Below are 26,609 nucleotides of genomic sequence, written 5' to 3'. Positions count from 1 at the left end.
AAAAATTCCACAATCTAAATTTCTTCTAGGTCTGATACTCACTGACAATTTGCACTATAAAGAGCCTCTAAGATGGCCAAGATAGTGTCTTAATCTTCAATGCCAGTTTAGCCAGTGTGCAGCCCAAGATATCATCTTAGTAAAAAAGTTGTAGCCTGAGCCAAGGACAATTGCCTACCAGCTCATTAAATAGCTAATTGCCACCAAAGTGCTAGGTAGCACTCAAAGAGGCTGAACATTCTGGGGGCTGGCATTTTGAGTATTGCCCTCGCCCAACAAACACCAGTTCAGATTAGGAGTAAAGACAATGGCTGGAATTCTCTGACCTTGCCTACACCGGAATTCCCTGATCTTGCCCGCGGCTAGGATTCTCCAGTCCCGCCGCACTGAATGGAGATTTAGTTGACTGCCAAATTCTCCCTTCTCGTTGGCAGCAGTGGTGCAGCGTACAAGTTCAAAGGATCCTGGCCAATATTGATGTTAATTTTAAGCACCTCTTAAAGGGGCATGCATCATTTCATGTTCACTGGCAGATGGAGCTGTGAAGAGGACTTTCTGGACTTCACCAATACTTGAACAATGTTTATCCAGCTACCAGATACACGGTACACACTCACGCAACTTGGCCAATGTTGTCTACCACATACGCTGCAGGAAAGTATGTCCCAAGGCACAGTACATCAGCGAGTCTATGCAGATGCTACAACAGCGGATGAATGGACACTGCGTGACAATCGCCAGGCAGGAACGTTCCCTTTCATTCCGTTGGGAATCAAGTAGATAGGGTTGTTAGGAAGGCATACGGTGTCTTGGCGTTTATTGGTAGGGGGATTGAATTTTGGAGCCGCAGCGTCATGTTGCAACTGTACAAAACTCTGGTGCGGCCACACTTGGAGTATTGTGTGCAGTTCTGGTCCCCACATTGGAAGGATGTGGAGGCATTGGAGAGGGTGCAGAGGAGGTTTACCAGGATGTTGCCTGGTATGGAGGGGAGGTCCTATGAGGAGAGACTGAGGGATTTGAGGTTGTTTTCGTTAGAAAGAAGGCGGCTACAAGGGGACCTTATTGAAACATATAAAATGATTAGAGGTTTAGATAGGGTGGACAGTGATAGCCTTTTTCCTCGGATGGAGAAAGCTAGTACGAGGGGGCATAGCTTCAAATTAAGGGGTGGTAGTTATAGGACAGATGTCAGAGGTAGGTTCTTTACCCAGAGGGTGGTGAGGGATTGGAATGCCCTGCCTGCTGCAGTTGTAAATGCGCCTAGTTTGGGGGCGTTTAAGAGATCCGTGGATAGGTTTATGGATGGTAAGGGTTTGGTTTAGGTTAGAGGGTCATTGCTTTTTAACTGGTCGGCGCAACATCGTGGGCCGAAGGGCCTGTTCTGCGCTGTAATGTTCTATGTTCATGTTGGGGAACACTTCAGCAGTCAATGGCATTCAGCCTCCAATCTTTGGGTAAGGGTTCTCCAAGATAGCTTTCAAGACACATGATAATGCAGAATTGCCAAGCAAAATCTGATAGCCAACTTCCGCACGCATGAGGACAGCCTCAACCGGATCTTCGGTTCATGTCATACTACATGTAACCTCCACCATTTGCCTGGGTTTGCAAAATCCTACTAATTTTCCTGGCTTGAGACAATTCACACCTCTTTTTAACCCGTGATTATCCCTCTCTCCACTCACACTGTCTGTATGTGTAAAGACTTGATTCCCTGAAAAGATTCACATTCCAACCAATATCTTGTAATTGTGTCTTTGTCTATATATGCTGTGTTTGTGAAACCTACCTCTCCACTCACCTGATGAAGGAGCAACACTCTGAAAAAACGTGCTACAAATAAACCTGTTGGACTTTAACCTGGCATTCTGAGACTTCTTACTCTCTTTATTCTGGGAGTTCTCTGAGGACTCCACCCAAATATAAGTAAATGCAGTGCTACACACTATGGGAGACATGGACACCCTGATACCAATCTCCTAGATGAGGAATGGGAAGAGGACACAAGACCATACGGAGCAATCCCTTGTACTCTTGGAGGGTGGTGAAGGGTGGTGGGAGGGATTATACTTCATATTGACGGAAGACAATCCCCCCTAGCCTGGATTTTTGGGATGGTTAAGGCTCGACCGCTGCCATCCAGTGTTTCCCGCCAGATCTAACTGGCCTGCTGCCAATTTACACTCTAATGGGCATTCGATTGGCAGCAGAGGGAATTTCCATCCACACTCGGAAGGCAGTATCGCCTTAGAGAGCTGTCAGCCAAATGGCTGGAAGAGACAGCTCTGTGCCTGGGGTTACGTGTAGGACACAGTAAAGGAAGTGTAGGATGCAGATACAAGATAAGTGGCAGGGAGTCTGGAGAGGGTAGGGGCGCGAGTGAGTAATCCAGGAATAGGCTGGGGTGGGGAGGGGGAGGTAAGAGGGAGATCCAGAGGTGCCCACTCTGAGGGGAGTGCATCCCAGTCAGAGGGGGTCTTCTGCAGAGACGTCACCCCACCTGAGATCAAGGCCAGTGAATATTTCTGATTCCCCATCTTGAGATAGCCTGACAAGGAGATTAAGTGGCCACGTAAGGGCAGACATCCCATTTGAAGCCCGACCCATCCCACAGTAAAATCACATCCGGATTCGGACAGGTGGGAACCCAGAGGGAAATATCCTCAATGCCATTTCATGGTCTTCCCATCTCAAAACCCATCTGAGGGGTGTGGGAGAGAAGCGCAAAATTCAGGACCATATATGTGTATTTTTCAACAGCTTAGCTTGAACATGGTGACGTGGCCTGTTGCAGACAGCTGGATAAACAAATAACATATGTTGTGTTGACTTCTTTCAGTTCGCTATGGTTGTCAACCAACATCAAGTGCACACTAGATACTATCGAGTGCTAGACACACACATTGTAAAGCAATGTCAACAAATGTTACCCATGTGGGCTAGCCTTTGCAGCACTCTACACTGTCCAAGGCTCACATCTGCACAGCCCTGTTATTCCGCGCTGTAGTAATTTCTTATTAATCTGCCCTGCACACTGGAGCTGAAAAGAAACTACATAATGTGGCAAAAAGATGCCAGGCCAGCTAGGATTTGCTAAAGCGTCCCACCTGAACTTTAATTTTTCTCTTTTATTCCAGGGATTTGAAAATAATTGGCCGGCAGTTGAAGGAGGAAAAGCAGTGCTCCACAGTGGCCCTTCCTCTGTCTGTGCAGAGAAAGCCAGGGACATGATAGTCACAGCAGACTGGAGGATGATCTTACAAGGATTCTTGCAGAATGCAGATTATAGGGCCAGCAAGCGATGATTTATTACTCCTAGTGGCCTGAACTAATAAGTAAAACATGTGCAAGTATTCTTCATAGGCCAAGAGCAGGAATGAAAAACTCTTCACACTGTCCCCATACGGTATTTGGTTTAATTTGCTTGGCTGAAGAAAAGTCAGGCTTCTTGTTTGTTTTATTTTCCCCAAAGTGCCGAATGTTCTGCACCTCTCCGCATGAAGATGCAGATTCAGGAACACCAGTTGCTCACAGCCATCCTTTGCGCACAAGCTTTAAAGAGCAGTAGCAGGAGGTTGCCGTATTTAAGTGTGTTGTTCAATTCCTGCTCAAGCGTCTGCACTGAAAAAGTGACCAGGCATAAACCCCTCCAATTAGAACCTGACAGGCAATGAGCAATTACAACAACTCTACTGCTGTTCCTCTTGATATTAGTTATGACGTGGAGATGCCAATGTTGGAGTGGGGTTTTCCTACTGATATTAGTTATCCCAGCACAACCAACACTCTTCTTTTTAAATGTAAGCTTGTAAAACCCTTACGACATGATTAGCTAGATTACACTTTACAACCAGAGAGTTAGAACATGTAAAACATATGTTATTTTCTACCCCGGCACAGCAGTTTTGAAACTGGTCTTTAAGGCCTTTTAAAGGCAGTTAGTTTAATTCATAGAGCAGAAGAGGCCATTCTGGCCATTGAATCTGCACCGATACCCCAACAGAGCATCTTACCCAGACTCCTTTACCATACACATTTCCCATGGCTAATCCATCTAAACTGCACATCTTGGGATACTAAGGGGCAATTTAGCATGGCCAATCCACCTAACCTACACACCTTTGGACTATGGGAGGAAACTAGAGCAGCCGGTGGAAGCCCACGCAGAAAGATTTGCAGACAGAGGGACACTTGCAAGCATCCAGCTCCCAAAGTGGCCACATTTCTTTCTATTTTCTTCACTGTGACACTTTGCATGGAGGCAGGTTCAATTGAAGATTATTATCCGAAAATGTTCACGCTTATTGACGGGGGAGGGGAAGGGAGGTGGAGGGCTGTGGAACGTAAACTGAAGGAGCAATACGTTTGCATATGAAGAGGTCAAGTAAGACTTGCTGAAGGAGTTCATGTTCAAGGTCATGAAACCAAATGAATTAGCAACTCAAGATAAAATTCAATGAACAGACCCACGATTAATTTATCAAATAAACTGTTGACGCGAACAGGAAAGGAATACAAGAATGGAAAATTGAAACAGATTTAGAAAAAGGAAACAGACAATCATCTGAAAGGAATTATGTTATTAACTATAAGTGATGCATCGTTTTGGAAAGGAGACAGCTAATTGGATTAGGAAGCTAGATACTCTTATCATAGCATAATCATTTGATATAATTGGATAATGCACAGGATGGAGATCATGTTCTGCAATCATTGCCGAACAGCTAAGTGGGCTGGTTATTTATATATAGATTACATCGGTGACGAGACTGTGCCATTAAGAAATATATCTGAGCCACGTTTTTGTGCAGGATCTGTTGTAGCAGTTTTTTATGAACTTGGAGCTATAGTGTCTACAGGCATACTGCATTGCTGCAGGAAACTAATAGTTTCTAATAGCTAGAATGTTGATTTTATTCTGAACGAATGCTGTTCTGCTGTTTTTCCTTGGGATCTTGCAGAGTGAGACTTCATTGGGATGATTGGCAGGTATGGTCATGTGAGGGGGAAGTTGGGCTTTTTCACACAATATTCAAACTTAGATACTGTCTTTGAGTAAAGAGTCGCTTTTTACTGTACTCTGAAGATGGAAACTGTAAACTGCCAGAGATTAAGTTTACTTCTCTGGGGTTTTGCTGTTTTGAGGATATATCCTTCTCTGAAAATTGCTGCCTGGATCTCTGTCCAGAAGTGTTAAAAAGCTGAAAATCCAGCATCATGTGAGAATACCTGTTTTTGAGCAAAGTCTGAAGAAGGGTACATGTTTGTGGGGTGTTGCTTTAAATTGGAACAGAGATCTAACAACAAAAGAAATATCTTTTGTTATATTCTAACTGTGTCCTTAAATAAACTTTCTTTGACAAAAGCTTCATAATGGATCATAATTGAATCATACTTGGAGTGAAACACCTTATGCACACCCATGCCAAAATCAAATGTAAAACTTAGGGTTTAGCCTAACTTCACAAAATACACTGCAATTTCCGGAGTGGGTTTTGACGCAGGTATCCTTTTTGATAGAACCCCAGGACACCTATGGAAGAAGCAAGGCATCCTTTGGGATTGTCAGAATTAAACGTTATTTATCTTTTAAGCACAAACTTATTGGAACTTTTCAGCTGTCAAGCAACTCTCGTGCTGTCAAAGAAACGTCTAGCTGTTGAAGGAGTGTCAAAGCTGTCCAGGAAATGTCCAAGGATACTAGGTGAAGTTGGCATGAAAGGATTAAGGCAAAGGGTAGTCTTGTGTGGAACATGGGTTGCCATTAAATTGGATAGGAGGTAAGAGTGGTCATGGGATGGGCAGAGGGGAATAGTTGGGACATAGAGAGTGTGTGTGGGGAGAGACAGAGGGGTGTTTTTTTGTCTATTATCTCTATTTATTTAAACAGTGCCAGCGCAGTGAGACATGCCTTGTGCCCAGGCCACCTCTGCACCCAACAACCAAGGAATCTTGATTCCAAGGTTGCTTGCCCCCACTCCTATTTCTGCTCCCCCTCCCCAGCTAAAAATTCCAAGCCCAGACAGACATTTTAAAGGTTGGTTTTGTCAAGCTGGAAAATCTCCCGACGTTGTGAACCCGAGCTGGGGGTAAAAATCTGGACCTAACTGATTGTACAGCTGACAAATAATATCAATATCCAGTATTCTTCATATACAATCAACAAAATATCATCAATTACTGACATACCTTCTGGAATTTCCCAGTAGCACTGGGTTAGGGTTAGCTAGTCTGACTGAATACATTTCCAGGAGGTTTTTGTCACATGACTTCTGTATCCACACTCCTGCTAATGGTAATCCATCACAGCCGTCTTCATCATGATTATTAAAAAGGAAAATGGCTCTTCATTACAAAATTGGATGATCCTTGGCACTCCACCAAATGGCCTTTTTCATATCTTCAGTGGAATCTCATAGAAACTTATAAAATTCTAACAGGCCTAGATAAGGTCAATGCAGGAAATATATTCCCAATGGCGGGGAGTCCAGAACCAGGAGTCACAGTCTAAGGATACAGGGTAAATCATTCAGGACTGAAATGAGGAGAAATTTCTTCAGTTAGAGAGTTGCAAGCCTCTGGAATTCGCTACCACTGAAAGAAGTCGAGACCCAACATTGTGTGTTTTCAAGAAGGAGTTAGCCATAGCTCTTGCAGATACAGTGATCAGAGAATATGGGTGGGGAAAGCGTGAACAAGTTGCTGAGCTGGAGAATCATGATGAATGGTGGAACAGACTCAAAGGGCTGAGTGACCCACTCCAGCTCCTATTTTCTAGTTTCCTATGTTTCAACACCTTTGTATCTAAACAGAAGCTGTCTGGGAAAATGTAGAAACCTCTTTTTCAAACAAAGCCCCCATCCGTTTCTGAGATTCCAAACATATACTGGAGATTTACTGAACCTACCAAGTAAGGCTCATTGAAAGAAAAGCCTCTTTATAGATATCTCCCCTCTCTTCCACCCTACTTGGGCAATCTTGTGCTTCTTGTGAATTGAAATCTTGCCTCATACATGTAGCATTGAGGATAATGGGCCAAGTACAACATTCCCACTGGAAATAGTTTGAGATGCTTCCAGGTATTTCTCTGACTTCTTAAAAAGTGTGAAAACAAGACATCCAAACATGCTGAGGGACTGGCACTGCAGGCCAGGCTAGAATACTCATGTTTATGTATGATTATGCTTTATCGGAGACAACAGTTAAGCAGTAGATCAAATAGCAATGCGCTACTCAACTTTCGCAAGTATATGATCCAAGTCCACTGTCGTAAAACGCTTTTGAGATTTCAGGAGTCCCTTTATCAGATTTATTTAAAAGAAACAAAAACAAAAGACAGACTTGCATTTATAGCATTTTTCACAATTATGTGACATCTCAAAGCACTTCACAGCCAATAAGTGGTTTTGAAATGCAGTTACTGTCACAAACTAAGAAATGTGACGACCAACTTAGACACAGTAAGTCCCACAATCAAGGTGATAATAGCCAGAAAATCTGTATTTGTAATGGCGATTGAAGGATAAAAGTTGGACAAAACACCAGTGATAATGTCTTTGGCTTGTTTTCAAACTAGAGCTGTGGAATCCTGTACATTCACTTGAGAAGGCACACTGGGATCATTTAAAAGTGGCACCTCCAACACAGCCCTGCACTAAAGGGTCAGCCTTTCATTTTGTCATCACATCCTGAAGTGAGATTTGAACCCCAAACCTAGTGACTCAGAGACAAGGATGCTCCCAACTGAGCCACAGCTGACACCTTTAATTGCAATTATACTTCAAATGTGAGCTCGAAGCACACTGGAGTTCTGGCTCATTGCCGGTAAAGTGAAGCAAAGTACTGGCATTACAGGAGCTTTCAGACTGAGCGGAAGCTGTTTGAAGATTGGTCAGGGAATCTCAAATGTAATTGTTGATCAAATTGTACTTGAGACACAATGGAGGGAATTTTCCTGTCCCGCCTGCCACAGGAATCACTGTGAGCAGCGTGGGGCGGACCATGCAGAGATTTGTTGACCTCGGGGGTGATTTTCTGCTTATGGGGTAAGCGCAACTGGAAAATCCCGCCCAATGTGTGTCTTTTGCGGCAAGAGAATTTGTTCAGCAAGAACCATCACAAACAAGTGATTATGTTAGCATGTTCTCCTTGACACCTATTTAATGGGAATTACCCAGGTTTAGCTCGAGTTGAAGGGCCTGTGTATGATGTCTTTTACAGTGGAGGGCCTGTGGCACAGCAGGTACTGCGCTGCCTTGTTAAAACTGAAGGCAAAACCCTGCTGCAACCTTTCACCTGCCTTCAGTCATTGTTGAAGGGTTCTGCTGTGATAGGATTTAATGAACGGAGGCCCTTGCTCGCCTTGTCGCAGGGTGCTGTCAAATAGGCGTACGAGGGGGTTTGAATGATGCCTTATCGCATCACACTCTAAACACCCTGCCACCACGCTCTGAGATTGCTCATTCTTCAGGAGAGGCCCTGCTTATTTTGCAGCTGGCCTCCGTACCTACAGGCTGTTCCAGGAATCTGCCATTCATCGACGGGACAGGAGTGCAGCTCCCCCCCCTCCTAACCTGAGCAATCAGGGTTCAAAAGGGTTCTTGAACTTCAAGCCGGATCAACTAACTTTGCACTCGAAGCAGCAGCAACACTAACTCGCCCCAGAGAATCAGTAACGGGAATGTTCATTTCAAAACTCCTGCAGCAGTGTGATTTCATTGAAAAAAAAAGTGTTTCCTCTGATCTGAAGCAAGACATATTGTCAAGCCGGTTACATAAGATTCCTGCTGGTAATGACAGAAGACTTAATTTACTGCTCGCCATGATCATTTGATCCACTGATGCTGCAGAAACTTTTCAGAAGGCTATTAATCAGAGCAGTTTTAATGTGAGCACTGCCATAGTGATCCCGGTAATCCATGCAACAAGCAGAGCGACCACCACTGGGACTTGTAAAAGGCAAGCAGTCACTGAGAGGCTCACGGCAGCCACTCAGCTTGCAAAGTTTTAAAAGAAATAAGAAAAGCTGCAGACAATCTTCCACCGGCCAAATTTTAAATGAAACTCTCCCACAGAGACCGTAGGGGAAAACAGGCCAATCCCACGTGTATGCACGCGTCACAGACTCTACTTTCTCTCATGGACAGGTGGGGTCTAATTTAAACAGACCCTCTGCTGGAATTTTACCGCCACGCTCACCCAAGGCTTGTAAGATCCCGCCAGAGAATGCCGTTCTGCGAGCCTCGCCCGCCCCGATTCCAGGGTGGGCGGTAAAATTCCAGCCCCGATTTCTCCTCTCACCACCATTAACAGGAAGGTGATTTTGATTTCCTTCTCCCATTTCCCAATCATTCAATTTTGCTCTGATCCAATTTTGAGGCAGGGCATAATGGAGACGATGTAGCCACTGCTCTGATAAAAATGGCCAACTGCTGCCCCAATAAAGCTGCCAAAAGGCCCCACCTGATGGTGCTGAAAACACTGCTATTCGTTCGTCTGGCTCCCGCACTGAGTGCCCAGATCCTGCTCGCATCCTTTATCATAGAATCCCTACAGTGTAGCAGGAGGCCATTCAGCCCATTGAGTCTGCACCAACCACAATCCCATCCAGGCTCTACTCCCGCAACTCCATACCTGCTAATCCATTACCTGCTGATCCCGCAACTCCATTACCCTGCTAATCCCCCAACATTAGGGTCAATTTAGCATGGCCAATCAACCTAACCCACACTTCTTTGGACTGTGGGAGTAAACCAGAGCAGCCGGAGGAAACCCAAGCAGACACAGGGAGAATGTGCAAACTCCACACAGACAGTGACCTGAGGCCAGAATTGAACTGCTGTGAGGCAGCAGAGCTAACCATTGTGCCACCGTGCTACTTTTAAAAACCTACTTCACCTGGTATTCCCAGGCAGTCTCCCATCCAAGTACTAACCAGGCCCGAGTCTGCTAAACACCTTTGAGTAGACAAGATCGGGTGTTTTCAGACTAGTATGACTGTACACATTTAATTGCAGTAGGGTTAACAGCAAAACCCAAGGCCTGGTTTTTCTGGATATATTTCTTGTTGAGCATCTGCCCAGGGTGGAGACTGGGAAACACACTTGAGGCTAGTTAACTGCTATCAAGCCTAATCCAGGCACAAGCTTTCCAGCAAGGCAGACCAGGAAACCCTTGGGGGGACACAAAAGCTTGAGTTTGGTCTCCTTTGCTAATTGCATTTTCTCTTGTTGGGCAACAGTGAAAATCAGGCATAGAGTCTGTTAGAAGACAGAAAGGTTGTCTAAATCAGAAAAAAAATCACAAACAACGTGCAGAATTGAAACCAAAGATTTATGTGCAAAGTACACAGCAGGAAGATAAAAAAATGTCGACACGCTTGGGTAATATAACTAGCCTGGATTGCACAACAGTGCTGGCATTATTTGATTCATCTCATGATTGTTCAACCATTCAATGCTTTGGTGCGCATTATCTTTGGACTGAAGAATCAGGACAGCATGAAGTGAGCTGCATCATTGAGGCAGACAGCTCATGCCTCTGATGCGCCAAAGGAAAGCACTGTATTATTAGATAACAGTTCAAAAGCACCCTTCCCCAATTATTGATAGGGTTGACTGACAAGCACTTGTAGCAGGCAATGATTCCAAGTAAATACACAGATTACTCAACAGTAAGTTGGCCTGACCTGCACAAGTCCAAAAGTCAGGAACAATTATGGTGCCATGAACAATGGGCTGGCTTTAGTCAATGTTTAATAACTCTTCTACTTACTTGCAATTTCCAGTAACTTTAAGCATTTGCTGATGCTTGATTGTTGCAGTTCATCTGCAGAGAGTCTATTATGGAATTAGCACAGTACAGAAAGAGGCCATTCAGCCCATCGGGATTGCTCTTTTTTGAAGAGTATTCCAGTTAGTCCAATTTCCCTTCTTTTCTACAGTTTTGTCTCCTTTCAGTCTTTATCCAAATCATCTTTGAAGATTGCTAGTGAATTATTATCTAGCAGCCTGTCATTCATGAACAGAAAGGGCTTCCACTCAATAAACATGCAGTTGGTGTGTGACTATCAGCTGAACATCATGCATATCTACACCAGCCACTCCAGCAGCATGCATGACAGCTTCAAATTGAGGAGCAGCCCAGGGTACAGGAGTGGCTCATGGGGGGACATGGGGTACCCGCTTCAGACTTGGCTGATGATGCCTGTGTGGTGGCCTATGACTGAGACTCGATATAATCAGGCCCATGTTGCCACATTCAATAGTGGAGCGATGCATAGGGTTCCTCAAAATGTGATTCATTTGCCTGGACCGCTCTAGCAGGGCACTACAATATAGCCCCCTGATATTGTCCTGCGTTGTGGTGTTGGTGCAGCAGCGAGGAAACCTTTTTCAGGAGGAAAACACGGAGGCCGACTAGCCTGGCATTGCTGGGAGGAGGCGGCCCAGGACAAGGGGGAGGAGAAAGAGGATGACAATGATGACGAGCAACACCGCCCACGGTGTGGTGGGGCAGGGCCTCTCTCTGCCATCACCTCCAATGACCAGGTGCCACATTTAAATGTGCAACCATTCACTCTTCACTGCTCTTTGTCTGCCCTGCTAAGTTAGCAAGGGACAATTGTACACGTGTAGTGATTCCACAGGTAATCCCAGATTTCCACAATGCTTTCGGAATCTGAAAGAGCTCCAGTGACACAAAACTCTAGAAAAAAAAAAATCTGTAAATCTCATTACATATCAGAAGAGGGGGTTATCTGTCCTGCAGATCAATCTCACAATGCTGTTCAAGGACTACAATTCTTTACTTGGAAGGAGATAAGACAAAAGATTGAAGGATATGGAAAGAGATGTTACATTTTCAGCATGGTTCCCCACGATTCAGGGGCTTGATAAGGTGAAGTGGTGGCGCAGTGGACTAGTGGTGCAGTGGACTACTAATCCAGACACTCAGGGTAATGCTCTGAGGACCTGGGTTCGAATCCCACCATGGAAGATGGTGAAATTTGAGCTCGTTAAAAATCTGAAATTAAAAGTCGAATGATGATCATAAAATCATTGCTGATTTGGTGAAACCCATTTTGGTTCACAAATGTCCTTCAGGAAAGGAAAATGTCCATACCCAGTCTGGTTTCCATGTGACTCCAGATTCACAACAATGTGGTTAACATGCTCCTAAAGTGGCCAAGCAAACCACTGAGTTTGAGATCATTTAGGGATGGTTAATACAAGCTGGCCCAGCCAGCAATGCTCACAAACCCAAAATATTAATACTTTTAAAAAGTGAAGATGGCAGAGGCATTAGTGCTAATCTAACTTTTGAATTTTATCAAATTATTTTGCTGGCAACATACCAATATTTTCAATGCGTGGCTGGCAGGATCCTAACGCCTTTGGAAACATTTTCGTATCAGGGACTAATCTATGTCGTAACTCCAGTGTTATATGAGCCTTGCCCATCTGTCAGATCCTCCCAAGAGGTGGTGAATTAAGGGGCAGGCTCCAGAAGCCCGGTCTAATTAGGGAAGGTGCGCAATTTCATGAAGCCCTGAGGCTTCAATACAGTCCTTCGCCACTGCCTAGTTTATTTCTCCTTGGAAATCAACATTGAATGTGGAAGGTAATTGCTAGCACAACATTCACCGATAATTGCCCTGACATTTATGGAGGAAACCTAGAAATTTGGGGAATGTGGAGGTCACGTTTAATCTAATGATGGGACCTCACATAATTGTTTTTCCTCTATTTCCCACCAGGCAGGCAGTCAGCCAGACTGAAAGACTGGTTAGCCAATGGGTAGGAAGGCATGTGGTAGCTGGCCAAAGCTGGAAACTGCTAGGAGTCCAGAGAAGAAGTGATTGGGGATCAGTACCAGATTGTGGGGATAAAGGTGCATTAGCAATGCATGGGCAGGTAGAGGGATGGGGGAATGGTAGGGAAGTGACGAGGGAGAAGAACTCCTGCTCCAGGTACACAGCAGTGCTGGAAAAGCACTTTGTTGTCTGATCTGGCAGGGGCAGCACGATGGTATGGTGATTGGCACCGCTGCCTCACAGCACCAAGGACCCGGGTTCAATTCCGGCCTCGGGTGACTGTCTGGAGTTTGCATGTTCTCCCTGTGTCTGCGTGGGTTTCCTCTGGGTGGTTTCTCCCCACCCTCCAAAGGTGCGTAGGGTCAGTGGATTGGCCATGCTAAATTGCCCTTAGTGTCCCAAGATGTGCAGGTTATGGGGACTAGTGGTATAAAAGATGCAGGGTAAGATGCTCTGATAGAGTCAGTGCAGATTTGATTGGCGAAATGGCCTCCTCCTGCACTCCTGTGGACGTGGGTTTAAGGTCCCACCCAATAAATAAAGCATGGAGCCATTTGGTGTGGATGCCTCCGTTACACATACTGATCATTAATCAGATAGAAGCAAACTGCATAGAGCCATAGTCTCACAATGCAGAAGATGCCCTTTGGCCCATCCTTGTTCTGGGAACATTTGCTGAGCCACAGTGAATTAATGAAAAGATTAAATATCTGCAATGGTACAGTGAACGTTTCACTCAGTTGGTAGCACTCCTGATGCTGAACCTCAAGGTTCCAGGTCCAATTCTAGGACTAGGCCCAAAATTCTAGGTCGACACTCTGGAGGAGTACTGAAGGGTTGCGATAGTGTCGAAGGTGCCAGCTTTCAGATGAGACATGAAACCAAGTCCCAGTCTGCCCTCTCAGGCAGATGTTAAATAATCCAATAGCATGATTTTAGAAAACAGGGGAGTTATCAAGGATGTCCTGACCAATACTTATCCCTCAATCAACATCACAAGGACAAATGACCTGGTCATTATTATCTTGTTCTTTGTGCAATGCTGGCTGTATGGAAATTGGTCAGTGTTCCCCACATTACAACAGTGACAACATTCCAAAAGTACTTAAAGGCCATCTCTAACAAAGGGTCATCCTGACTTGTAACGTTAGCTCTATTCTCTCCTCATAGATACCGTCAGACCTGCCGTGATTTTCTGGCACTTTGTTTTTTAGCAAAAGTACTTCGTTGGCTGTAAAATGCACTGACATTGTGAAAAAATGTTTTGTATGTGCAAATCTTTCTTTACTTTCTAGTTTATTCCTTTCCCTATAATCTTCTTCAGCCCCACAGCCCTCTGAGATAACTGCACTCCTCTAATACTGGTCGCTTGTTGGCATTCCCAATTTTAACTGTTCCACCTTTAGCGGCTGTGCCTTCTATTTGTTTAAGTCTCAACCTCTGAAATACACCACCTATACCTCTTGTCCTCTCTCTCTAAATTTCCTTCTTAAAACCTTCCAATTTGACCAAGATTTTGGTCACCTGACTCAAGATCTCCTGGGATGCTCAGTGTCAGACTTTCTTCTCTGATGCTTTGGAATATTGTGTGACATGAAAGGCTTTTTACATTTCTTTGCTTCAAAGAAATTCTGGTTTATGAAGAATATTTCTTTTTAATCCATGGCAAACAAATCTAATGTCGAGAAAGAAACAGATTTAATTTTAATTTTCAGGATGTAAATTTTGTTGATCACACAGAAGAGATTTAGTTTTATAAAATAATTCTCCCATCTTATATTTTGTTTTCTCGTGTATGTAAAGAAACTCCATTACTTTGCTTATAGCAAGACAAACTTGTGAAATATATGTCCTGTGTGGGTCAGCTTACCAGTTTCTGGGTCAGGCCTGGTGGGGCCCACTCGTATGTGACTGTGTCAAAAGTTGGGTCTTTCTTCGTGACATTGGGATTGGTAATAATCATTCGGTTCCTTTTATAGATGCGGACTCCATCTCCTCCTTTCACCCGGGCAGTCAGATTGGAATATTTTGAATCAGCCAAAAGGCGGCCGATTTTCCGATCATCCTCTGCATCGGAGTGCAGACTGTGATCCTCTTGGTTGCATTTGCACAACTTGCATATCTTCCTGTGTCAAACATAAACAAAAAGAAACATTAGCTAGCCTGCGTCTCTCTACATACAGGAATGATCAGCATCTGACAGATCAACGGAACTGGTCAAGTGACAGAATTAGATCAAGATACAATTTTTGTTTGAGCACATTTGATGGAAAACTTGCATTTAGTACAAGTCAGCATGGTGGCATAACGGTTAGCACTGCTGACTCACAGCACCAGGGACCTGAGTTCGATTCCGGTCTTGGGTGACTTTCTCCCTGTGTCTGTGTGGGTTTTCTCTGGGTATGAGTTTACTCCCACACTCCAAAGGTGTGCAGGTTATGTGGATTGTCCATGCTAAATGACCTCTTAGTGTCCAAAGATGTTAAGGGAATTAGTGGGGTAAATGGGTTCGGTTGCGGGGAGAGGGCAGGGTGGGCCTGCGTTAAAATGCTCTGTTGGAGAGTCAGTGCAGACTCAATGGGCCAAGTGGTGTCCTCCTGCACTGTGGGGATTCGATGATATCTATGAAGTCACAGTCTGCAGTTTTGGAAAATGCATTGTATCAGGCGTATTTCAACATCTATACAACAAGTCAATATCTATTGGGACTGGGTGGTACAGTTTCCACGAATGTCGCCTTATTAACATCTGGGAATCAAGTCAGAATTCAGAACAGATTGAAATGAGCAATAAAATGGTTCCCTCCCTCTTGATGTCAAGAGTCGACAAGAATTGGCACCTCCTTCGGTGCTGTAGGAAAGAGCCTACGGCACAAATTCTTTTTTTTTTGGATGTAATGGTATTATGAATCTGCTAACACTTCAGGCTTGGCGAATAAAACCCCTGAGAACAGCAAGGTCATGCGAGTTCAGTGCAGGGCACTGTTCTGAAATTAGAACAGATAACAGCAATTATAGCGACATGTGCACTGAGCTGTATTTCACCGGTCCTGACTCCAAAAGTGACAAAATGTCCTCCTGTTCCACGTGAGTTATGTCCACAGATGTGCCAGCTTGAGAAAGCTGCAAAACAAAAGCTAGCAACAGGAGACAATATCTTATTGAATAGTGGAGCCTACTCCCGTCCTTTTTTGTCATACACAGGCTGGGGCAGAATTTATTGCCCATCCCTAATTGCCTCCTTGAACTGAATGACTGCATTGCTGCGCATCTGGAGTGACAACGTAGGCAAGATCAGATATGATTTTGTCCCCGAAAAGGCATCAGTGACCAGAATAGTTTCTTGGTTACCATTTGATTTTTAATTCCAGTTTTTTTTTATTGATTTCAAATTTCACCATCTGGTGGGATTTGAGCCTGGGCCCATTGAGTCTGTACCGACCACAATCCTACCCAGGCCCTACTCCCAAATCCCCACAGATTTACCCTGAGTCTCTGCATTATAAATCCAGTGAGAATACCACTATTCTCACGGAATTTGTGGTTAGCACTGCTGCCTCACTGCACCAGGGACCCAAGTTCAATTCCGGCCTCGGGTCACTCTGTGTGGAGCTTGCACATTCTCCCCGTGTCTACGTGGATTTTCTCCAGGTGTTCCGGTTTCCTCCTACAGTCCAAAGATGTGCGAGTTAGGTTGATTGACCATGCTAAATTGACCCTAGTTTCAGGGGGATTAGCAGGTTAAATCTGTGGGGTTAAGGAATAGGGACTGAGTGGGGTTGTGGTCGATACAGACTTGATGGGCTGAATGGCCTCCTTCCGTACTGTAGGGATTGTACTGTAAGCCTCTCAATTCTTTTGATCTTAGGTGTCCTAGCTGGAGTACAACACAGTTGGAGTCCAACACAACTGGAGTCCATACCCAACTCAACAATAAAATGCATCCATGTGAAAGGGTTAAACAAAAAAAGAGATCTTCATTTTAATCCCTGTGTTAAATTAAAACTGCTTAGCTTTATTGGTCATCCATCCCACGTTAAATAACTAACCAGAAACAGATTTGAATTCATGTCTCCCGCATTAAAGTTAAAACTGAAGTCTAGATGTGTTTGGATTTTTATTCAGCTGAAGTGGTATTGGCAGTAGACTGCCCCGATATTATCAGTTTAAGATGAAATTTGGCAAGAACACATCAAAAAAGATTTATTTCAATTGTCCTTGCATTGAGAGACAGATCATAGGGCTGTTTAAGTGGGAAATTAAGAAGTGTCACACAGGTACAGTATGGGCTTGTGTTATCCTTCATGTGTGTCGAATGCTAAGTTAGATTGCTTCAATGGTGCAACTTCTGTTTATTATCAGGTATTTCTGCACTCCACTGGGCCAATAAATCATAGAATCCATACCGTACAGAAGGAGGCCTTCGGCCCATCGAGTCTGTACCAAGTACAATCCCACCCAGTAATCCCGTGTATTTACCCTGCCTAATACCACTGACACTAGAGTCAATTTAGCATAGCCAATCAACCTAACCCACACATCTCTGGACTGTGGGAGGAAACCGGAGCACCCAGCGGAAACTCACACAGACATGAGGCAGAAGTGCAAACTCCACACAGACAGTGACCCAAGGCCAGAATTGTACCTGGGATCCTGGCGCTGCGAGGCAGCTGTGCTAACCACTGTGCCACCGTGCCGTATTTGATGTGTAATTCTAATTTGTTCTAACTACCTCGCAGCTAGAGAGAAATCAGATAAAGCAGGAGATGGTATGATTTCCCACTGATCCATTGAACTCACATCTTTGACTCCAAGAGAAAATCTCAGCAGGTCTGGTAGCATCTGTGAGGAGAGAAAATAGCTGATGCTTCGAGTCCTGATGACCCTTTGTCAAAGCTAAAAAGGCATAGAAAGTGGAAGATATTTATATTGCCTGGTGTATCCAGTCTTTGATACCTAGATTGGGTAACAGATGGGCCTGACATATCTAAAAGTACCAGAGTCTCGTTGGTGAGTCACGGGCAACTGTGTCTCATCCATGGGAGCCACACTCAATGAAACTTAGGAATATGGGCTTATGGAGCACTGGTTCCTTTTTAAATGGAAAAGCAAAAAAACTGCAGTTGCTGGAAATCTGAAACAAAAACAAAAAGTGCTGGGAGAAACTCCACAGATTAGGCAGGGAATGAAACCACTTAACTTGTGTAAAACCAAAAACATTGTGAAATCGATAGTCGGGATCAGACAGCCTGAGTTGTCAAACTAAATCTTTTCTCTGGAGTGCAGGTGTTTTAGCACTCCAATTGCTGTCTGAGCACTCAGTCAAGCACACATTGAGGCTTGGCTCAGACCTCAGCCATCCATCAAGCTTGCGTAGGAAGAGAAACAAATAATGGTCTGGATTGTCACCCAGTCAGGCTGACTTGGGAATCCTTTCAAAGTGGCATTCAGGCCCTTATTCTGGGATTTCTGAGCTCATTCTTGGGCTGAGAGATTTTTGGGAGAGCCTTTGAAGTTTGCAGGCTGATTCCTGTCAATATACCACATCTGACACTCGCAACATGACAACTTCCATTGCACAGACAGGCATCTCCCACTCCTCCGCAATTTTCATGGAGTCAGGCCAGGCTCTTTTAAGTCATGGTTCAAGGCCCAGAGAAGTTATGAACTCTAGTCTGCATGAGGGAACTTTTCAAAAGATAAGATCAAAAGGGCTTCATGCCCTCATGCCAAGATGTGCCCTTCCACCCATCTCCCATGGCTCTGCATGCCCCCTCAGCCAGGTTATATCACTTTTGTTCTGGTTTACCTATTGTGCACTGTCTAGAAACAATGAATCCTATTGTGCATATTGGTTTGCATTAAAAAAAAAATCATTCATAACTTTTTCTTATCCTATAGAAAGTTATTTTACTGCAAGCTAATAAAAGTGTCAATTATCCAGACTGTTCATAAAATCATAGAATCCCTACAGTGCAGAAGTAGGCCATTTGGCCCATCAAGTCTGTACCAACAAGAATCCCACTCAGACCCTATACCCACGAATTTACCCTGCTCATTCCCAACACTAAGGGGCAAATTAACATGGCCAATCTACCTAACCTGCACATCTTTGAACTATGGGAGGAACCTGGAACACCCGGGGGGGGGGGAAACCTATGCAGACCCTAGGAGAATGTGCAAACTCCACACAGGCTGACCCAAGGCCAGAATCGAAACCAGGTCCCTGGCGCTGTGAGGCAGCAATGCTAACCACTGTGTCACCAAGTTGTATCTGTAACAAACTTGAAACCACTTGTGTAAAATCAAAAACATTGCGAAATTGACAGCTTACACTGTCAAAATAACAATGTTTTCTCTGGGGCGTAAGTTGTTTAGCACTTTAATTGTTATCTGGGCTCTCAGCCAAATATACATAATCAGGCTTGGCTGAGAGCTCAGACATCCATCAAGCTTGTTGAAACAGCTGCATCCAAAAAAGGTTTTGGCCAAGGGATGGGTTAAACAAGAACAAAAGGAAGGTGTGCAATAGGCTGGAAGTCAAGGGAGATTAAGTGACAGAAATGTTAGCCCTCAAGGGCCATATGGAATGGTGACAGGGCAGGACAAGAAACAACGAATGTGCCTGGAGCAGGTGTGGTGATGGCTGAAAGAAAGAATCTGAAAAGAGAAAAGGAAAAGAAACAAAATGGAGAACAGATTTTATGGTCTGAAATTATTGAGTCTATTAGGCTGAATTGTGTCTGATTTAAAGATGAGGTACTGATCCTAAAACTTACATTCAGCTTACTAGAACAGTGGACAAGCCAAGGACAGAGATGTCAGCATGAGAACAAGGTAAAGTTTTTAAAATTTATGGGATTTGGGCATTGCTGGCTAAACAAGTATTTATTGCCTATCCCTAATTGCCACTGAGAAGGTGGTGGTGAGATGCTTTCTTGAACTGCTGCAGTCCACGTGGTGTAGGTACATGCATAGTGCTGCTAGGGAGGAAGCTCCAGGATTTTGATCCAGCCACAATGAAGGAATGGCAACATATTTCCAAATCAGGATTGTTATTGACTTGGAGGGTCACTTCCATTTAGAGCTGTTTCCATGTATCTGCTGCTCTTGTCCTTCTACATGTGGTTGTAAGTTTGGAAGGTGTTGTCTAAAGAGACTGCTATGTTTCTGCAGTGCAACTTGTAGATGGTACACACTGCTGCCACTGTGCATTGGGGCAGAATGGAGTGAATGTTTGTGGATGAGGTGTAATCAAAAGGCTGCTTTGTCCTTCATGGTGTCAAACTTGTTGAGTGTTGTTGGAGCTGCACTCATCCAGCCAAGTGGAGAGTATTCCAGCACACTCCTGACTTGTGTCTTGTAGATGATGGACAGACCGTGAGGAGTCAGGAGGTGAGTTACTCTGAGCAGGATTCCTAACCTCTGACCTGCTCTGGTAGCCACAGTATTTATATGGTTAGTCCAGTTCAGTTTCTGGTCAATGCTAACCCCTAGATGTTGATATTGGGGGATTCAGCAATGGCAATGCCACTGAATGTAAAGGGGGCGATGGTTAGATTCTCTCTTGTTGGAGATGGTCGTTGCCTGACATTTGTGTAGCGTGAATATTACTTGCCACTATTCAGCCCAAACTTGGATATTGTCCAGGTCTTGCTGCATTCGGACACAATCTGAGGAGTGTGCAAATGGTGCTGAATATTGTGCAGTCACCCCACTTCTGACTTTAAGATGGAAGGAAGATCATTGATGAAGCAGCTGAAGAGGTTTGGGCCTCAGCCACTATCCTGAGGAACACCTGCAGTGATGTTCTAGAGCTGAGATCATTGACCTCCAACACCCACATCTATCTTCCTTTGTGCCAGGTATGAATTAAAATGACAGGTCACCAAAGCACAGAGTCATGCTTGCAGACAGAGTGGGTGCGTTCTGCAAAGAAGTCACTGACTTCCAAATGGCCCCATGAGAGGAAATATCCCCTCTACATCTACTCTGTCAATCCCCTTTCTTGTCTTCTATACCGCAATTTGATCACCCTTCCTTCTTCTGAACTCTAGACAGTATAGGCCTAAACTGTTCAAGCTCTCTTCGTAAGACAAACCCCTCATATCTGGAATCAATCCAGTGAACCTCCTAATGAATGGAGTTCCCGGATTTTTACCCAGCAGCAATGAACGAACAGTGATATTGTTCTAAGTCAGGATGATTTGTGGCTTTGAGGTGAACTTACAGCTTGTGGTGTTCCCAACTGAGTGACTGCGAGACTCTTTCAGAGAATAGTGGACTGTTTCATTCCTCAGCTAGCGTGACTCAATCAGAAAGAGAGAAATTAAATCTAAATAATTAACGTATAACAAAATAGATTTTTGTTTAGCCTTTGACTTGTCTCTCCTTGCATCCCTCCCCACCATCCCCCATATAAACCAGCAAACCTTCATCCACAGGGACCTTTCATATCCTCGGAGGCCAATGTTTTAAATGTTCAAGATCTCCTATTTCAGAAAAATGTAATCAGCATAGATGAAGAGAATTTGCAGACTTTTCAAAAAGTCCCAAAGCAATTAGATCAACATTTTTGAGATGTGACTCTTGTCTCTCCAGGAATTTAACCTTCAACCCATTGAAATCACTATTTCCGAGAGAGAGGAAGAGGCAACATTGCAAAGTCTCTACGTAATTGTATAATTTTATGCATGGTCAAAAATTCTAGTGGACATGTGTGTTTGTGTGCGCATTATGTATGTGTGCAAGTTAATATCTGTACGCCTGTGCGGATCTCACACCAGCCACTGCGAAATCAGAACAAGAGTAGCGTTTGCCAATAATATTGGGATGGGAGTAAGCCATCCAGCTTGTTTCATCATTCAGCTAGCTTTTGACTTATCTTTATCTCAACTCCATGTACCTGGCTTTGTTCCGTATCCTTTAATACTTTTACTTAAAATACAGCTGTTGTTCTCATGTCTTAAAGATTTCAATTCACCCATCACCCATAATCTTTTGGCAGCAACAGTTCTGCTACGCTTTGTAAAAAAGTGCTTCCTGATTTCACTCCAAAGTGGCTTAGCTCTAATTTTAAGATTGTGACATCATATTGTGAATTCCATTAACGGAGGAAGATGTCCCTCTAATCTGTTTAATCATTCTATAATTTTAAAGATTTCAGTTCGATCACCCTCGACCTTCTAAACTCAAGGAAACACAATGTAACCCGGGCTGATAACGTAACCCTTTGAGCGCTGATACAAAGCTGCTGAATTTGCACTTTTTCCCCTTCCAAACTTAAAATTTCCATCTAGAAGTGCAGTGCCAAAAACTGAGCTGGTGAGGTCTGCCCAAGTTTCTGAAGCATAACATCAGCAAAAACAGCTTGTCTTTAGATGGTATCATTGATATAAAAACACCCCAAAGCACTTCACAGGAGCATTTTAAAGCAAAATAGGACACTGAGCCAAATGGTCATGATGTAGATTATAAGGAATGTCTTAAAGGAGAAAATGCACAATCTCTACATCTTGTGTCTGACTCCATTCTTAGTCAGGAACTTTTCAAACTACTCTAGTGCAAACTATAGATCATTACCTGGCACGGAACCTCTAGTAACTCATAAACCAACTTCTCAAAAACATCAGTAGATTTGGTACAGACCCAATATTATCCACTTGCTATGGCTATCAACAAAAACAAGGTAGTCTTTGCCTCCAACTTGAAAGAAACCAACATATATTCTTCCCCACGTTTCCTGTGTTTGACTATGGGATGAAAGAAACCCTGGTTGGAACATTTCTCATTCTGAGATACTCCTTAAAGCTTTTCAACAACTCTTCCATATCTCTACCTACCTTTAAATATCAAAGACAACTCCTTGCCACAATTTTCATATGGACTACTCATGTGTGCTTTTGATAAAATTCCCCCAACAATCTCTCCATAAACTTTTGTGAAACAATGGGCCCCATTTTATCATTTTGGTTCTAAGTGCTGGGTGGACCTGAAACCGGCAGTGTTTCAGATCTTGCTTTTAGACCCATTCTCAGGTTCCCCCATACGCACTCTGCCTGCAAAAATATCTGCGATTCAGAATTGCGCTGCAGACGCCTGTGTGGATGAAGCTTAATGCACCCAAAACACTGCAGCTCCAATCGGCACCTCCAAATGCACTTATACAGACAAAGGAATGATAGAATGCTGCTCCCCTGCCACATCCTTCTCAGGATGGATGATGCCTCCCCCTGGCCCCCACAGACATTGTCCCACCCCCTGCACAACATTACTGGCCCCTAATCGCCCCACCCCATCCGCTATCCAGAATGAACACAGGCCCCCCCTCCCAAATGTCAGGTAGAGTGGCAGCGGACACCTCCTCTCCCTCCATTGATCACAGACAGAGTGGCAGCAAACCCCCTCCCCCACTGATCTCAGGCAGAGTGGCAGTGGACCCCACTCCCCCCCCCCCACCGATCTCAAGCAGAGTGGCAGTGGACCCACCTTCCTCCCCTCACGGATCTCAAGCAGAATGGCAGCGGATGCTCAGCACATACCTCTTCACTGAATGGAGAGCTGAAATCGGATCTCTATGGAGCATGTCTGTTTTGCGCCGATTCTGGATGGACGAACATGACGGTAAAGGGGGTGGTGTGGAACCCATTAAGTCAATTTAAATGCATGCATTGAGGGCACAGCCCCGATTGCTGCCATTTTTGGGCCTTGGTAAAGAGGGAACTGGCGCGGAGGCCGTGCGAATTGCGCTACTCGCCTCACGTCCGACTTTACCATGTTTTTGCGCCCGAAAACAGGCACAACGTGACAGTAAATTTGGGCCCAGTGACTCAAACCTCATTGGAGAGGGTTCTAATCTGCACTCAGTTCATTTCTGTGTATGAAATATTGTAATTTCTCATCTTCACACTGTTTCAGCCATCCATTGATGACATAATTGGGCACATTATTGAGCAGCACATCCTTATGAGTTTCTTCATTAATTTCTCTGGCAGAAGCTGGCATGTCAACTCACAGGTATCTCAGTGGAAAGAAATGAATGAGTCTTCATGGGAAATAGCAGAAGAGCATCTGCATCTATTTTAAATTGAATTCCCCCATTGTCCCCAGATATGCCTTCAGTGCTATTTTTTCCCAGCTGTGCACTATACTGACTCACTGTGTACCTGCCATGATGTGTAAAGTTCATAGTTCACAATATTGGATAGCAATGTGCCTCATTAATTAAAATATGCAACAATAAGCTCATTATACAAAAAGCTCTGGGCTTCGCAAGTTAAAATACTTCATCACAAAGTCCAAGACAAACAAAATGGAGGAAAAAGGTTAATTTGTGCAGCAATTTTTTCAAATTGCTCAAACCTCCACTAAATCAACTTCAGGAGTACCAAAAATACTCTGCAGTTATTAATTTTTCAAATGACATGTAGAAGAACATTCCATTTTGGCCTCCTCACCATTATTCTGTTGTGATGGCAGTGAGCAAGTCTAACACATGATCAACTATAGGCAGCCATTATGGAACCATCTTTATTAACATTTCCCCAGCAGAGAGGGCAATGTAACTATTTGCTCAGTATCCTGCGACTAGTGGTGTGCCACAGGGATCAGTGCTGGGTCCATTGCTGTTTGTCATCTATATCAATGATCTGGATGATAATGTGGTAAATTGGATCAGCAAATTTGCTGGTGATACAAAGATTGGAGGTGTAGTGGACAGTGAGGAAGGTTTTCAAAGCTTGCAGAGGGATTTGAACCAGCTAGAAAAATGGGCTGAAAAATGGCAGATGGAATCTAATGCAGACAAGTGTGAGGTATTGCACTTTGGAAGGACAAACTAAGGTAGAACATACAAGGTAAATGGTAGGACACTGAAGAGTGCAGTAGAAAAGAGGGATTTGGGAATGCAGATACATAATTCCCTAAAAGTGGCATCACAGGTAGATAGGATCGTAAAGACTGCTTTTGGAACGTTGGCCTTTATAAATCAAAGTATTGACTGTAAGAGTTGGAATGTTACGGTGAGGTTGTATAAGACATTGGTGACGCTGAATTTAGAGTATTGTGTACAGTCTTGGTCACCTAATTACAGGAAGGATATTAATAAGGTTGAAAGAGTGCAGAGAAGATTTACAAGGATGTTGCTAGGACTTGAGAAACAGTTACAGAGAAAGGTTGAATAGGTTAGGACTTTATTCCCTGGAGCGTCGGAGAATGAGGGGAGATTTGAGAGACGTGCATCAAATTATGATGGGTAATAGATAGAGTTTTTCCACTGAGGCTAGGGGAGAAAAAAACTAGAGGACATGGTTATGGGTGAAGAGGGAAAAGTCTAAAGAGAATATTAGGGGGGGCTTCTTCACACAGAGAGTGGTGGGCATGTGGAATGAGCTGCCAGATGAAGTGGTAAATGCGGGCTCACTTTTAACATTTAAAGAAAAACTTGGACAGGTACATGGATGAGGGGGGTGTGGACGGATTTGGTCCAGGTGCAGGTCAGTGGGACGAGGCAGAAAAATGGTTCGGCACAGCCAAGAAGGGCCAAAAGGCCTGTTTCTGTGTTGTAGTGTTCTATGGTTCTATACCATGGGAGGGGTGGGATTTTGCATTCAGGAAATCCGGAAGAACATCTATTCCTCAGATCCTGCAGAATCTGACAGCAAGTAACAGGTAACATATTTTGTCTCTGCTTCTGCTATAGGTTGCTTCAAGAGGTGATCACATGATTTGATGGTGATGTCATTCGGGTGTTGCAGACGCTGTTTTACTTTCAATTTCTACTCTGTATAGGCAAGAGGTCCTAGAATAAATCTGTTGTTTCATTTGAACCTAATGAAAACCACACCTTTTTTTGTTAAAAACCACAACTCCCAACATAGTTAGAACATTTCCACCCAACCCTACTACAACCCACCCATTTTTGGTGTCAAAACACCGCCCCCCACCTCCCCCCCCCAAATAATTATTTAAATGAATTAGGTCTCAACATTGCTGCTTTCAAAGTGGGAGGTAGGACCATAATTTCAATTGCTTCTTGTGGGCCTCCTATGTAAAAAGAACTGCAGTAAATATATGTTTAGTCTGATGTTAATGAGCAACACTGAAGAATTGGTCAAAAATCCTCCAATCTATTAATGAAAATGAAGGTAATTCATATCTATATTCAGAGATTGGTAGTTAATGACACTTCAGCAGGCACAGACCAGAAAATAGCTTCATGCTGCGACCAGTCAATAGAAACCAAGGCAGAATGGCAGAACCGAGAATAAAACAAGTGTACATTTACATTTTGTAAATTAAAATTGTCACTAAATATATCTCTGGGAACTAAAACTCGGCATACATTTCTGGTATTTAGACTGGTAGCAGTCTAAATATTTGACTGGCACTCACTTCGAAATAGCAGATTGCTTTCTGAAAGAACGTTCAAACAAGCATTCCTTCTTGGAATTTGCTTGTCTGAAAGTGTGTAAAAAGACTCAGTCATCTTCGAAAGTGAATTGAATATACATATATAAATATCAATAACAAAGAAACAAGCATTTGGTCCAACCAGCCCATTGGAGCCACATCAAAAATTTCCTCAACTAATTCAATCATCATTTTCCCACAGCATCTTCCTTTACAAACAGAGAATGTGCAATACTTGCCTCTTTACCTCCTCACTGTTCAAAGCCCCAAACACTCCTTTCAGGTGAAGCAACATTTCACTTGCGCTTCCTTCAATTTGCTGATACTATTTGCTGCTCCCAATGCCGTCTCCTTTGCATTGGGGAGATTAAATGCAATCTTGG

The 26,609-nt window shown here is 43.8% G+C and overlaps 1 protein-coding gene across 1 annotated transcript in view; it reads right to left on the bottom strand.

The window, feature by feature from the left end:
• Positions 1-26,609, bottom strand: part of lmcd1 (LIM and cysteine-rich domains 1) — a 63,253-nt gene that overhangs the window by 22,449 nt on the left and 14,195 nt on the right. Inside the window, exon 3 of the mRNA XM_080184068.1 lies at positions 14,688-14,943. Within this exon, the coding sequence (XP_080040194.1) occupies positions 14,688-14,943 (256 nt within the window). The remainder of the gene's footprint in view (positions 1-14,687; positions 14,944-26,609) is intronic.

The sequence above is a fragment of the Carcharhinus amblyrhynchos genome, chromosome 3 (assembly GCF_965287045.1).
Source record: "Carcharhinus amblyrhynchos chromosome 3, sCarAmb.v2.hapA, whole genome shotgun sequence".
Taxonomy (NCBI): domain Eukaryota; kingdom Metazoa; phylum Chordata; class Chondrichthyes; order Carcharhiniformes; family Carcharhinidae; genus Carcharhinus; species Carcharhinus amblyrhynchos.
Note: the sequence above shows the minus strand (reverse complement) of the source record. Positions and strands in the feature narration are given on the sequence as shown.